The sequence below is a fragment of the Aspergillus thermomutatus genome, assembly GCF_002237265.1.
Source record: "Aspergillus thermomutatus strain HMR AF 39 chromosome Unknown NODE_43, whole genome shotgun sequence".
Taxonomy (NCBI): Eukaryota; Fungi; Ascomycota; class Eurotiomycetes; order Eurotiales; family Aspergillaceae; genus Aspergillus; species Aspergillus thermomutatus.
The window spans coordinates 126,144-140,510 of NW_020798092.1; the positions used below are offsets into that span (position 1 = coordinate 126,144).

Here is a 14,367-nt window from a genome sequence, read left to right on the forward strand (position 1 = left end):
CTCCAGTCAAACTCAAGTACTTCGGCATCTCTCTACAACAGAATAGAGTGTTTAAGTCTGCTCATATTCCTCTCTTTTTGTGTCTACTCATTTGTCGTCCTCTCTTGTAAGATCTCATGAGTCTATACCAATCATAGCCATATATCTCGCATCGTTCATCAGCATATCTCTCAGTAATCTTGATCTCGGCCACACCTGCTCAGTATCTCTCTCATCCAGGTCCTTTCTGCGTCTGCTCCCTGGTGCATCTGTCTCTTCGTGTCCGCTCGTTGTGTTCCTATATGTAGTTCAAAAAAAAACCAAACCTGGCAACACTGTCTTGCATTGTAGGCCCAGGGATGAGGAAACTTACAGACATACAGACAGAATCCAACCTACCTGTCTCTACCTCTTCCTGGGGTTCCTCTGCAGGAATTTACCCCAGGTATCATTGATTGAGTCCTCGTTGCTTGACTCTCAGATGGGAGTTGCAGAAGGCTACTGTTTGTACTCTTTGATTCTGAGTCCTGTACTATTAACCGATCCTAAACCTCACCTCAGACCTTCAGCTCCCTGCCACCTCTTGTGTTTGTTTGCCCTCAGAATTGTCTGCTTTGTTCATGGTAGATTTCACAGTCAGGCCTCACATCCCAACCTCCTCGCGTTATCTTGTTTACATACGTGAATATTCTTATTTGTCTCGGTTCTGTGGGCTTCGAGACAACACTCTGATATCATCATACATAACTTGTTTTGACCTAGTTTAATGCTTCTTCCAATTTTTCAGACCATGGGCAGATTCAGATGAGTTTCTGTCTTCAACCGTCCTACTTCTACCCAGTGCGACAGAGAGTACAATGTCCAATATGGAGGAAGTACCTGAAGGCTTGCTTTCGACTACAAAGATTCTCCCGTCGGTGCTTGATGATTCGTTGCCAGTGGATGTTCAGGATATTACACTCTTATGGAAAGGTACATTTTCTTGCTTTCTAAAGATCGCGCCTTTGACCCAAAGTGACTGATCTATATGATCAGCGTACAATGTCAAGCCCTCGGCGCTCGAAGGCATCATTGGATACAGATTGGAGAACTTCTTTTGGAGGATTTGGAGCAATGAACGTCTACGCATCTCTCTTCCCGGCGCGACTGTGGCCAAGTTGTTTATGCGCATCTCTGAGTCCAACGCCTCAAAAGTGAGCGAGGTGCATGACCATATTCGATTTCATTGTGTTGTTATTGTTCTCCCCGCTGACTTTAAGATAGACCTCATCGAACACAAATCCATCTCTGAGGAAGAACAAGAGCGAGGGAAAGTTGCCAGAGCGTCTCAACAACCAGGCAGCTCATAGAGGGCCTCTGCATTCCATTTTGAAGAAACCCAATGCCGCTCCGAAGGAAACGCCTAAGACGACACGTTGGCTCATAATAGACAACGATGACAAGGATAGTACTTGCGAACCAGTGAGCTCAGCAACTGCTATTGCTCCTGCAACAGACGTGTCTACTAGTCGCCATAGTCACAAAAAGACGCAATTTGTCGCGAGTAAGACAGCAAAGGGTTTGAAGCGGCGACCTGTCATCCTTCGTCGCAAGTCCTCTCAGTCGACCTCTGGCTCCAAGTCTACTCGTACTCAAAGCCCGCAGCGTGGACTATCCACAAAGAGAGCAGAGAACACAGAGGAATATGTCGACCCGAAGGTACACTGGCCGGATCGGCGAGAAATGACTCGTAGCCCGTCTCCCGAGCTGAAAGGTAAGCCCTCCTCTTTTCGGGCCATATGTCTATCTGGAATGCCTCGAGCACCGTACGTTGAACCATCGCGTCGACCTCTAATGGACGCTCACAGAAGCCATACCACTACCACAACACATTGAAGAAATCATGCCAGGAGACCAGCCAGAGCTGCCACCGACCTTCCTAACCAACCTGAAACTCCTTCTCAGGCTGAGGCCGCGAACAGCGAGTTACAAAACCGCGCCTCTCACCATGGGCTTCCGGTCACAGATCCCCAACAAGTTCCGCGACATTCGCTACCTGTATATCGAATACTACAGGCCACCGCCACGAGCCATCGTTCACGCCGAGTTCCGAGCTCTCTTCCTGGAGAGAATGTGGGAGGAACAGGTCTTTTTGGCCTCCTTCTTGGATAAAGAGAACCTGCAAGAGGAGCAGCAATCCTTCGGTAGCGAGGGAACCAGTCTTAGTACGACGGTTGATTCGTCGACCTTCGGCAACTCGGACGGCAATGCTTCGACAGCGCCCACCTCCATTCTCGATGACTCGATGACAAGCAACTACTGTGGCAACGCGGCAGAGCCGCTCGACGGCTTTCTCAACGACGCGGGAGAAATACCCAGATCTTTCTTCCATTATACGCCCTCGCCGCTGCCACGGCTGGTGAGCCTGCTTGGTATGATGATTGAAGAGCAGCGCAGGAACGGCACGCTCCAATACGAAAAGATTGATCCGGAGGAGGAGAACTTGGGACCGGTTAAATTGCCCCGGTGTTATTATGACACGCTCAGTGAATGGAACTATCACGACTAACCCCTTGTACTCTGCACTAACGGCCTGGAGTTATGTATTGATGACCACGAATTGCTTACTAGCCTGGCGTTCCTGTTCTCGGGTTGTAGAGACTCATGGGTTGGGCATCTGAAGGACCGGAGTTGACTCGAAGAGTTGGGCGTTTTGTGTCAGTGTATTCAGGATATGATTGTCTCCGTCTAATGAAGTAATGGCCTGTATATCTTCATATTCATCATCACCCGTAACCTTGAGATCGATCACCTTTCTCCAGTAATATGCATGCACCAACAGTTCCCTAACACCTCCAACACCACCCAACAGCCTCTCTTCCCTCCAACATCCCCAGACTACTCGAACCCATCTAAGGACCAGCCTTCTCAACATCCTCCACCTCCCTCTCCCCTCCCTCCTGTCCACCCTTCACCCCCTTCCACCACCTGAACCCAACCCACCCCATCGTAACCGCCCACAACCCCAAATTCACCAGATCTACCCAGACCGCATGCCTCATCCGCGTCACCTTGGGCCCCTCACTATAATCCCCAATATACATCTTCCCAAAGATCCCAAACAGCGTCAACCAAAGCACACACAGCACACTCTCCCAGATAAACAGCGGGAGCTGCAGTCTCCCCAGCCGCGCCAACGGCGTCCGCCCTTTCATCACGAACGGCAACAGGAGGTAGACGGCCGCGGTCACGGTGGCCAGGAACGCGGTGACGACGGCATACACCCATTTCGCGGGGGCGGGGGCGTTATCAGTGCCGTGGAGATCCCGCCCGTAGAGGCCTATGACCGTGAGGCCGAAGACGAATTGGATGAAGCGGAGGAGGGTCTCGAGGAGGGTCTTGAGGGGGTTCCGGGCGGTGGTGGAGTCGGCGGTGGTGGTCATGTCGGTGCTGCGGTCGAGGTTGATGCCTTCCGGGTCGGTGGTGGTGTTGGAGGCGTTCTTCTTGGCCTTGTGTTTTTTGGCTTCTTTGACGCCAACGCGGAGGAGCTTGAGGGCGAGGAACCACATTAGGATCTGTAGATTTGGGTGGTGGTGGTTCAACGAGGCTGTTTTCGTGGTGACCTTGGGGTGTGTCGGCTGTATGTGGTATTGTAGTTGTAGCGCAACGAAGCAGAAAGATTATAATTGTGATAGAGTCAAGTGAAAGTCTTCTTGACGGGATATTGCGTCCAGCGCAACCAGCAGATGTGACAGAGTATTTCAAGGTCTCTCAGAGTGCCCCGAAAGCAGACCTCGTAGATCAAAGACTGTGATGCCACAACCAGACAATGAATGAAACCCTGAGTCTAGCAACGCTCAACCTTTTTCAACAACAAATGACAAAGAAACGATCAATGAAATCTAGATAGAGAAGGAAAGCAGAAAGAGTGTTGTGTGAATGCCACTTGTTATTAGTCTTGCTCTGACACTGACTCTTTGGTCTTTATATATCTATCGAACACAGCTCTGATACAGACTCTCTTTCAACGCCGGCACAATACGCTCTTTGTCGATTCAATCCTTTCTCCCACATCATCGCTTCTCATCCATCAGATTGACCTTGCTGGAGCTGTCCTGAAACAGACTGCTCTGTAGCTTGACAGCGCCTGGTGTTTTTGCTTCGCGCGCGGCTAAGCTGGCCCCAGACCTCAAGCATTCAATGCGATAGACGACATTGAACCGTCGTTTCAGACGCTTAGACAGAATTGAGACCATCGTCTTATTGGCTGTCGCTGCAAGATCATGATCCAAGTCAAACTGGGCGGCTGTGGTGGCAGCGATCTGCTAAATTCAGTTTGTGTCATCGGAAGCGCCAGACGGCATTGACTGGTTGACAGTTTCTGCTTAGATCTATTTATGGCTCTGCACAGAACTTCCTTTTCATAGATGGAAACACGATCAGACATTCTGGCCCGTTCGACAAGGACGAACCCAGGCAAGATGTGGTCCGCTACGGGCCTTGTCCAATCGATCGACTAACGTACCATATCAACCCCAGACGTTATTCACATTGCTATACTCTGACACTGATCGCTCTGACCATGCTGCTTTACTCAACAAACTCTCAACAACTGACAATCTGTAGCGCCAACCAACGACCCAAGATGCACCTTTCCATGCTGGTTGCCCCTCCGTAAAACCAAATACAAGAACCCATAATTCCACCGACTATTCCTGCCGAGTCAGAACCCATCCGAACATGCCACCTCAATATGCGTACTAGAATGCTGTGACTCTCCGGGACCAAAAAGGACCTGAACATGACTAACAGATCCACATAGATGCAAGTGCAGTTTACCTGCTGGATTCAATGCTTCGTGACGTTGTCGTGAGGTTCATCAAAATATGTGATTGGAGCGGGGATTTCATAAGTGCAAAACCTGCGGAAAGAACAGCGGAGAAGACAAGGCTAAAACTTAAACCAAGGAGAAACAAAAGGCAGGGACAGAATACTCGACGCCAAAAAAACAGTTAAAACAAAGGGAAATGAGCAGCGACCCTCATCATGGGGGTAAAGGTACCACTCGAACACCATCCGAATGGCCCTCGAAAATAAAATCAGTAGGAAGACGTTGCGAATGGTGTGTACCCCCAAGGCCGTTCGCGCCCATTGTCAGGGTGGTCGGGTACTTGCCGCATCTATGCTTGCCTGAATATGCGGCGGGGGAGACGTTGGCTTGACTAGATGTCCGGGGGGCGGCGGTGTCTTGAAGGAATTGGGCGGTGCAGGCGGTGGCATAGGAATGGGTTCATCGTCGTACTCATGACCTAAATAGTCGTCGTCATGCGCTCCATGTCCGGCGACAGAGGAATGATCGACGGATGCGCGATCGTATCCTTGGTCATATACCGTCTGATGAGCCGCCGCGCTTTTCGCCGCATTTTTAGTGGCCTTCTTGCCCTTGCGGCCCTTCATCTTGGCCTTTTCAAGCAGTCTCTTCTTCTCCGCCAGTCGCTTCCGCTCTTTGCGATCCTTGATCTCGTACTGCCGAATTAAGGCCTCGGGTGGCCGACCAAAAATGCTCTCGTACTCGCAAAATTCGCAGATCCAGATATCTTCGAGACTCGGAGGATGATGGAGATTAGCATACTGTTGCTGAATCTTGCGTTGACGTGCTGCCAATGCATAAATGCTTCCCGGCGACCGCTTCTTCTTTTTGCCTGTACCGGGTGATTCGGCACCAGGGGCTTGCTGCTGTGGATGTTGAGGTTGTTGTTGATTCCCGTGCGCCGTCATATTTGGGCTTGTTTGGGTTCCTTGTGTCGAGAAGCCTCGCTGGGTTTGAGTTGTCGGGGCGAGCGGCGCGGACGAACGATGCGGTGCTGGGTACAGACTTTGTGCCTGCAAAGCCATACCTTTCGACGAATCAGACTCGCAGGTGAAGGTGAACTGTGTCTTGGTTGGCGTTGTTTGCTGCTCAAGCAAGCTGGCACCCCCCTGGCCTCGTGGAGGAGAAGAAAAGGCCGCAGCGTTCGCTATGGCGGCGGAAATGATACCCTGGTCGGACTTTGCTGTAGGGTCACCTAAGCACGAAGTGAGTGAAAATCACCGGGATGTGTCAAAGTCCAACGGGGAGGGATAGAAAATACCTGCGGGTGCCGACGTGGATAATAAGCCATCCCGGCGACCTGCTGCTCGGGCCGCGGGCCAGCCAATCTGAGAATGGACCGACAGGGAGTTTCTTGAAGGACCACTGCGAGATGGATGCCGCCCAAGACGACCCCTACCGGGACCCGAAATACCACCAAGTCCTGGAGACGCGGGGCTGCCGGTACCATAGTACGTGCCAACGTTATTTGCTTCATTGATCGTGGTCGACGATGCCTGTGCGGAGCTTGCCAGACCCATGTTTGAAAATTCAGGGGAGAGTGTGGAATGATGACTCCCCAAATTGCCGGGAGTGGGAATTTTGCGCTTCTTCTTGTTGTTAGTGTTCTCGAAGGCATCATACCCGTCGGGACCTGTCGAGGAAGACTTGATCTGTGACCCTTCTACCTTGCCAGAAAGTGCATGAGGTTGAATTCTAGCAGCAGAGGGCGAGAGAGACGACCCGCGAAAACCGGCACTTCGACGAACCACTACAGGACCGTCCTCGTCACCGCTCTCTAGATCAAGGCTGTTCTCATAGGTGTGGTGTGTTTCTCGCTCGGAAATATGATCATGCGCGTCCGTTTCTAGGCTTTGTTGCACATAGACTTTGGTGTCATTCACAACTTCTCCATGATCCGCAGAGGTCCCGTAGAAGAGTTGGGTCGCTGGGGGAGCGGGAGGGTAGAGGATTGAGTCGGCGGCCTCGGTGGATAACCGAGACCGTAGGGTCCGTTTAGGAAGGGGCCGAATGAGCCTGTCCGGATAAACAGGCGACGGGGTATCTGGAGCTGAGTTATACATCCCATCTGCAGGCGGACAGAATCAGCAACGGATCTAGCTGACAGTAGTCTTCTCTCCTCTCCGGAAACTCCCCATCCGGCTGGTGCTGGAACGGCATGATGAGACGTCCAGAAGAGAAGACATCCTTGGTGAGAGGAACATACTCAACGTAGCAGTCATCGTCATGCAGGTATCTCAGCTCAGTAACCGTCCACGACCACGGCCGAACGGCGGGCTGGCTTTTTTTCCCTTTTCCCTGTCCCCTGAATCACCGTGCCCCACAACTAGGTATTAAACGTCCTCTGGGACTCTCGGGTATTTCTATTTTTGCTTGTCAACCTCTTCTTCGTCCCTCAAGCCAGAAACACTTCGAGGTCAAGAATCTATGACGTTCTGCTGGTCGCGTTGCGAATACCGAGTAGGGAAAGAGAGGGGGGTGGGATGAGAACGGAGAGGAACCTAAACCGAAGTGGTTTGGCACCCACAAGTTAGTTGTCACTGTTGGCAGACCCCAGAGAACTTCAAGAGTAATCAAGACTCGGATCAAGATCAAGCAACAGGTAGCGAGAAAGCCAAGGCAACCCCAATAGTATATATTGTTCACGGAGCTTGACGCAACTTACAAAATGAGTGACCATTAATCAGCACTGGAACCCCATGCAAAGTTTTTGGAGAAATAGCCGAACGAGAGGTTCGGGAAAGATCCAGTAGAAACCCGATTGTTGTCACGAAGGTCTGCACAGATCCAGGAGCTCAGAGAAGAAGTAAACCAGGAGAAGGGAATAGCAAGTAAAAGATGTATTCCCAATCAAAGGGAGCTATTGATAGGACAGGAAAAGGGCGATGGACGATGGAGGGGTGAAATTGACCATAACAAGCTATCTCCGTACATGATAGTAGTGATTGTCCGCTCTTTTGGTTCTCGCCCTGAGGCTACGATTCGGCGCCTGAGGCCTCACACAGCACTATTCCTTTTCGGGACTGAACATCTCCAAGTGTCAGTCTCCATCGCAAGCAAGATACACACTTTCTACGAATAGTTTCTGGAGATGAGTTGGCAAGTGCTTTTCAATCGATTAAATGATTATGTAGCAGGACGATTTTTGTTTTCACACGACATTCACTGGACATCTCAGCCGTTGTGAAAATGCTCCAGTGGATGGCAAGTTCAATAATCGAGTCCTGCTATTGATTACATGCTTCTATATCTTACCCATCTGCAAGCTGTGAATCGAAACAGGTATCATATCATGCACTGACTCAAGGAGAGCTCCCATACATCGGTTACCTTGTGTGATGTTCTCCTTCTATTGGCAACCATTACTGCAGGAACACGCTATGGCACTTTGCCGAGGGCTGAATGCTCATACACTCGTAGAGCAGGAGAAGCAAGATGGGGACCGGTCTCCCATAGCTGAACAATTTTGTCGAGTTCTTTTAGAGTCGGCTAGCAACTGCGGTGATGAAACGAGGCTTTCTTCCTGTATGATGACAGCATCCGCAAGGATTAACGTTCCCCTGAACTGTCATCGAGGACCGCTCCCTCGCGACAATTCCTCTAACTACCAGGATAGTAGAAAAACTCAGTTTCACAATCCACCCTATGAATTCACTCAGCTCTATTCTTTGTTCAAGTTCGAATCGATAAGTAGTAAGGAGGCAGGATGTGGACGTTGCGTGCGGTCGACGATTGATAAGCGGGGTCTTCTAGTGGAATGGACGGAGGAATGGACGATGCCATCATCGGTTCTGTCAAGCTAGGTCAGCAGTCTCCGTCATATACCATCGCGAGCAATTCTGCTCTAAGGAGCCCAGGCGAAGTAAATTCATCATCAAGAAGATGATAGGAGTTACTTTGATCCCAGTGGTGAATAGTTGAGTCTTGAGGTTCGTGGGCGCAAGAAGAGACCTAGTTGATGGTGAGCGGGGAAAGCCCGGAGAGGAGAGAAAAGAAAACCCGCTTGCGGACCGCTTTTTGACTGAGATTCTCATTGTTACTGCTACTGCTACTGCTACTGCTACTGCTACTAAACTCCCCCCCATCTCATTCTTCCCTTGTCTCCTCCCCTCCACCCTCACAAATAGAAATCTGCAGACTATGTAGTCCTCGGCTCAGACTCGAGCTCGCAGATGCTACTTTTTGGATCTTTTTTTCAACCTCGTGTCTCAATCGGCAGCTCCTACTCTTTGCCTTGCCGGTCCTTTGCTCTCTTTTTTTCACCTTTCCTACGAGCCGTCGCTGTCGAATCCCAGCTTCTTACCCGCGTGCGACAGCTCGCACATGGGCAGCATCTGCTCATAATCTTGCCGGGCTTGACTCTTATATACTTAGCATATACTTAATATTCGTTCCCATTGTCAGAGTTACTTGTCTCATCTTCACTTCATTCGCATCGCAGTGCTCCACCATGACTCCTCGTCGCTCTTCTCGTGCCCGCACCTCCCAACCCTCGCCCGCCATTCTTCAGCATACAAATTCCTCCAGCTCGTCGAATTCCTTGACTCGCGAAAGAAGCACTCGATCGAACCATAAAATTTCTTCGCCTCAGAGATCTTCGACCCAACGGTCTCAGTCTGTTGATGACGCGGACGGCGCCACAAGAAACGACTACCCACAGACGCGGCAGCGCCAGCGCTCCCGGGGAGACGATGACAATTTGAGATTGAATGGGGAGGAGGAAGATGAGGATGAAGACGGAGAGGGTGACGAAGAAGAAGAGATCACCAGATGTCTCTGTGGGCAGCAAGACTACCCAGGCCTGCCTCCCTCTCGGCGGGAGGCTCTCGGTCGCAACGGGTTGGCTGCTGGATTCAAGGATCAACATACCTTGAACCTTTCTGCAGATTCATCGGACCTGATGTCCGACGACATCGGTAGCATGTTCATCCAGTGTGATTCCTGCAAGGTTTGGCAACACGGTGGCTGCGTGGGAATTATGGATGAAGCGATGAGTCCCGACGAGTACTTCTGTGAGGAGTGTCGGAAAGATCTTCACAAAATCAAGAATGAGTCCAACGGGTATGTCTCCTAAAACGTTTTTCTACTTTCGTTTCAAGGATCTGCTCTTATATAATGATTTACTGCATCTATTCGGCCTTGGATTGCCCGGAAGATACCGTCAGGCTCTTCCTTATCCGTCGAGGCTGAGCCAATGCTCTAAATTCTCACGCACCTCAACCGCGATGCTCTTACATGGAAACATCTTTCAAATGTGTGGTCTTCGTGCTTACACTTTCGCAGACAATACTCCTCGCAGTATCTCCCAGTCGCCCCAGACCCGCCTTCTCCTGCAACCTCCTGTGACTCCTCCCGTGATAATTCGCGACGTTCGAAAGACTCCAAATCACGTCAGAGCGAATCGATTGCCAACCCCAAACGCAGATCAACGATGAATAGTCGTGATGCTGCTTATGACGAAGAGGAGCAGCTCCGGCGAGCGATCGAGGAAAGCAAGGAAGATACTCAGCCCGCTGCAGAGGACATTGCTGTCCGACGAGGCAAGCGGAGTCGAAGTGACAGCGAAGCGTAAGTTATTGCGATGACTGCCCTTCCCAAGTAACATTGGTCTTTGGTCCTGCTGCTGACCCGTTTTCTCCCTCTAGTCATAAGCAGGTGACGAAGCGCCCGCGTACAAGCTCCCCATCACCAAGCGCTATCTCAAAACCAGAGAATACAGAATCTCAACCTGCGTCAGAAGATGAGTCGAAGTCGAAAGTTAATGGCAACGGCACAAAAAATCTTAGGGTGGCACCGCGAGGTCAACGTGAAAAGCAGATCAAAGAAACAGAAGAACCCGAAACAGACCCCGCAGAGATTGCGAGCCGCAAGAATGGAAAATCGGAGAGGCGAAATGGTGCAGGTATGAGCCCTGAAGTTATCTTGAGATTCCTCGACATAACACATTTGTAACGAGCAGATGCCGACCATGAGATGGGATCGCCGATCAAAGCCACTGCGGACCCCGAGCCTCCTCAAACTAGCCCAGAAACCGCTGCACCTCCTCCGGAACCTGCTCCCTCTCGTCCGTCAACCCGCAAGTCAGGCCGCCCACCTGCGCGCCGTGGTGGCCGGGTCGGACGTAACCAATATACGAGGGATCGAGATATGAATGGGGCTGACTCTCCGCGACGGGGGCAATCGCACGATATCGGTGGGGACTCGCCGAGAGTGGGTGGAGTCAACGGAGCGCATCATAATGTAGATTCTGGAAAACCGAGCAGGCCGCGCTACATGAACCCTCAACGGACTACCATGAACGAGATGAAGAGACGAGTTGCCGGAATCCTTGAATTCATCTCCCGGATGCAGGTCGAGATGGCTGTTGCCGGCGAAACTTCCACCCCTCCAGGGAATGGGGACCAACCAAATGGCTCTCTCACAAAGGCAACGGTCGATCAAATCGAGACTACATCACTTTCGAATACCAACGAAGTGGAGTCAGGAACAGCTAGCATTGATGGCGAAGCAGGATCTGGTCAGGCTTCCAAGGAGAAAGAGTTCAAAGATCTGAGCAGCGTTGAAATGATGGATGTCCTCACGCGCCATCTTTTGAAGTGGCAACAGGAATATGGCAAGTTCGGGGAAAGGTGACAATCCTTGTCGACCCTTTCTGACCCGAGGATGTCCATCCTCGATTCTTGTTCATGAGTATATATATGCCTCCCTCCTTGGCCGAGTTCACTTGGGACTTTGTTATAAACGATACCCTGTTCGTCTCTTCTCTTCGCATGTGGACATGTACAATATGGCTTCTGGATCATCCCTTTTTTGCAACTTGATCGACTTACGGCGTTACCAGGATTTCACGGCATCTGCACGTTTCTCCCCCAAAGTGATCCAACATTCTGATCCTCGACCTGGATGTGACATGTTGAATCATCTCCTCACGCCCCGCTTCGGATAATGCTTTCTACCATGATACACTGGTTATGCGTTTGGCGCATGCTGCTTTTGATGTCACTTCCGTGCTCTTCTTGTCCTCAGCAGTAGCTTTTCTGCTCTTCTTTTCTTTCAGGATCCGGAGTGGGGGTGCTCCTGGGCAGACGTACTGTCGGTCTTGGTTCATCCTCCTCTTTTCTTCATTCCCTTCGCCTATCTTTTAAGTTCTTATCTCTTCTCGCTTCCACCTTTGCTATTTGATTTTGCTACGAGTCTCTTATGCGCTCGCAGAGAGGGGAAGGCGCAGGTTGTACACAATCAACTCATTGCTGTCAAAATAGGTTTTCTTTCTTTGTTTCGGCAGGTCAGGTCAGGAGTATATGGATGAACGGACAGGCTTGGTTGCTCTTATTATGTTTGGTATATATTGTTGATGTCGATGCTACTCTGGTTTGCTAAGTGAACTATATGAATTGAATGTTTCAATTGATAGGACGATGACGATTAATCTCCGATAGAGCGGTACAGCATAATTTGGATTGACGCTGTGTAATTGCAAGACTAGAGAATGCATTTAAGTACACGGTAAAGGGGACATAAGTAGCATTATGATCTAGCTGTAGTTACAAGAAGGTGGCCATGACTGATACAAGAAAATCCGGAATGAACCAAAAAAAAAAGGTCGCGCTTGTATTTCTTCTTTTTCATTTTTCATCAAGAGGCCATTCCAATCGTGTAGGGTCCATCATGTCAGATACAAGCAATTGCCCATATCATGTGAACTATCATTTTCGCTTAGCAGGTAGAAGATTCGTAACTAGATGACTGACGTCAGTATCACGTGATATGATTTCCCCTGGGTCAAGGCAAGTAACCATAGTCCATGGGTGACAAAGCGGATAAACTAACCTGTTCCAGTTTCCCAAGCTGCCTAAGCCCAAAGAGGCTTAGAGGGTTTACAGACGGGAACCGTGGATGACCTTGTAGTCAACGACGAGCTCACGGCCACCATCGTTGATAACGAGAGCACGGACGCTACCGCGGCCCTCAGAGAAAGCCTCGCGGATCTTGCGGAAAAGCTGACCCTGGGTGACGACGGGCAGGGCCTGCTTGACATCACCAGTCTCGGTCATGGCGGTGATGCTACCATCCTCGTGGAGGTCCAGAATGCGATAGGTCTTGTAGACGGGACCGAGCATGGTCTGAACAACAACCGAGGGAGAGGGGTTGGAGACGAAGCTGGACTCCTCCTGCAGTTGACGGGTGAAAAGGTCGACACCCAGGTAGCGGTGCTGGCCGGTCTGGGGGGAGACGGAGATCCGGATCACCTGGCAGGGACGACCCTGGAGAATCAGGATGTCGCCGATGCGGATGAAGTGGCAGGGGATGGGGACGGATTCCGCAGCGACACCGCCGGCGCGGGGCTCGACGATACGGACATCCTCACGGACGCCATCACGGTAACGAACTGGGCCACGTTCGTCAGCGATGACTACTTCCTCACGATCATGGTGATGATGGTGGTGGTGGAATGGATGCGCGATGCGGTCGACAGCACGCTCCACACCACGGCGGAAGGAGTGGTAGTTACCGTCGTCGTCGTAGTAACCCATCTTGCGAGCAGGGGGTTGATCGATGGCGGTGTAAGGCTTGAGGACCTTGACTTGAGAAATAGAAGCCGCGGAGGAAGGACGAGCAGGAACAGACTCTACAGTAAGCTCACGGCGGCTGAAGGAGTCTCCCTTGTGAGTTTCGAGAGGCTTAGGAGAAAAGGCCTTGTCGTAGGAGACGTCGATCTCGGTCTTGGACCTTTGGACAGAGACGTCGGAAGTCTGTTGGGGCTGGTAGGCTTGGTAAGAGTCTACGGGAGCTTGGTGGCGACGGCCGGACGAGACGCTGACGTCGTAAGTAGGGTCTGTACGACGACGATACTCTCGCTCAGTGATGTCAAGCTGGGATTCAAGTGCCTGGTCGTAGACGGGCTTGCGAGGTGAAGGTTCGTAGCGAGAAGTGGGTTCACGATACCTGGGGGTGGGAACGGGGGGAAATGTTAGATCTTATCCGAGAGAGAATGATAAACAAGAAATAGAAAGACAAGACAACCATGGATTGGGATGAGAGGGGGGGGATTGGGTAAGGGAACGGGCCGACACCGCTCATTGGATGTCAATCTCTCTTTTTTTTCTCTCTTGGGGGCATTTGTTTTGATTTGGCTGGATTTGTTTTGGTCTTTTTGTGCCACGTAAATAGATTGGATGGAGCGGCTAATCAATTTAGGCCCGGCTGAGCAAAAGCACCGGGCTGATTTCGTAAATTGATAGCTCGCAATTTCTCATCCGCTCTAGGCTTGTGGTGCCACTTTTCTCGCTGATGCAGCCTGGAGGCGTCACCGCTTCTTCTGGAGCTTGTGTTGTTTTTGTTTCTTTTTTAGTTTCTTTTTTTTTTTTTTTTTTTTTCTTTTTTTTTGTTTCTTTTTTCCTTTTGCCTTTTTTTTTTCCCTTTTTCCCCTTTTCCAACTGGAAATTTAGATTGATGCAGAAGCACGAGGCATTCGGGGAAATTCAACGAAAAGTAATCACCACACCCTGAAAAAGCTGTCTCTTATAAACATTTCCCAC

The 14,367-nt window shown here is 50.6% G+C and overlaps 5 protein-coding genes across 5 annotated transcripts; 2 read left to right on the top strand and 3 right to left on the bottom strand.

Annotated features, from left to right (window-relative positions):
• Positions 1 to 845: 845 nt before the first annotated feature.
• On the top strand, positions 846 to 2,527 carry CDV56_108823 (GATA-like domain-containing protein; the record flags this gene model as incomplete). Its single annotated transcript, XM_026762442.1, has 4 exons — positions 846 to 951; positions 1,015 to 1,172; positions 1,243 to 1,732; positions 1,827 to 2,527. 4 exons carry the CDS (start codon positions 846 to 848, stop codon positions 2,525 to 2,527), a joined length of 1,455 nt encoding a protein of 484 aa, XP_026616383.1.
• Positions 2,528 to 2,870: 343 nt separating this feature from the next.
• CDV56_108856 (MARVEL domain-containing protein) lies at positions 2,871 to 3,527 on the bottom strand (the record flags this gene model as incomplete). The annotated part of the gene is made up of 1 exon (XM_026762475.1): positions 2,871 to 3,527. The coding sequence occupies one exon, from the start codon at positions 3,525 to 3,527 to the stop codon at positions 2,871 to 2,873; it is 657 nt and encodes a 218-aa protein (XP_026616384.1).
• A 1,585-nt stretch (positions 3,528 to 5,112) lies between these two features.
• On the bottom strand, positions 5,113 to 6,891 carry CDV56_108888 (uncharacterized protein; the record flags this gene model as incomplete). Its single annotated transcript, XM_026762507.1, has 2 exons — positions 5,113 to 6,023; positions 6,090 to 6,891. 2 exons carry the CDS (start codon positions 6,889 to 6,891, stop codon positions 5,113 to 5,115), a joined length of 1,713 nt encoding a protein of 570 aa, XP_026616385.1.
• A 2,387-nt stretch (positions 6,892 to 9,278) lies between these two features.
• Positions 9,279 to 11,461, top strand: CDV56_108946 (putative transcriptional regulator (Cti6); the record flags this gene model as incomplete). Its single annotated transcript, XM_026762565.1, has 4 exons — positions 9,279 to 9,889; positions 10,112 to 10,396; positions 10,474 to 10,730; positions 10,788 to 11,461. The coding sequence occupies 4 exons, from the start codon at positions 9,279 to 9,281 to the stop codon at positions 11,459 to 11,461; spliced, it is 1,827 nt and encodes a 608-aa protein (XP_026616386.1).
• Positions 11,462 to 12,705: 1,244 nt separating this feature from the next.
• hexA (putative Woronin body protein HexA) lies at positions 12,706 to 13,855 on the bottom strand (the record flags this gene model as incomplete). The annotated part of the gene is made up of 2 exons (XM_026762613.1): positions 12,706 to 13,774; positions 13,830 to 13,855. The coding sequence occupies 2 exons, from the start codon at positions 13,853 to 13,855 to the stop codon at positions 12,706 to 12,708; spliced, it is 1,095 nt and encodes a 364-aa protein (XP_026616387.1).
• Between the last annotated feature and the right edge of the window lie 512 nt (positions 13,856 to 14,367).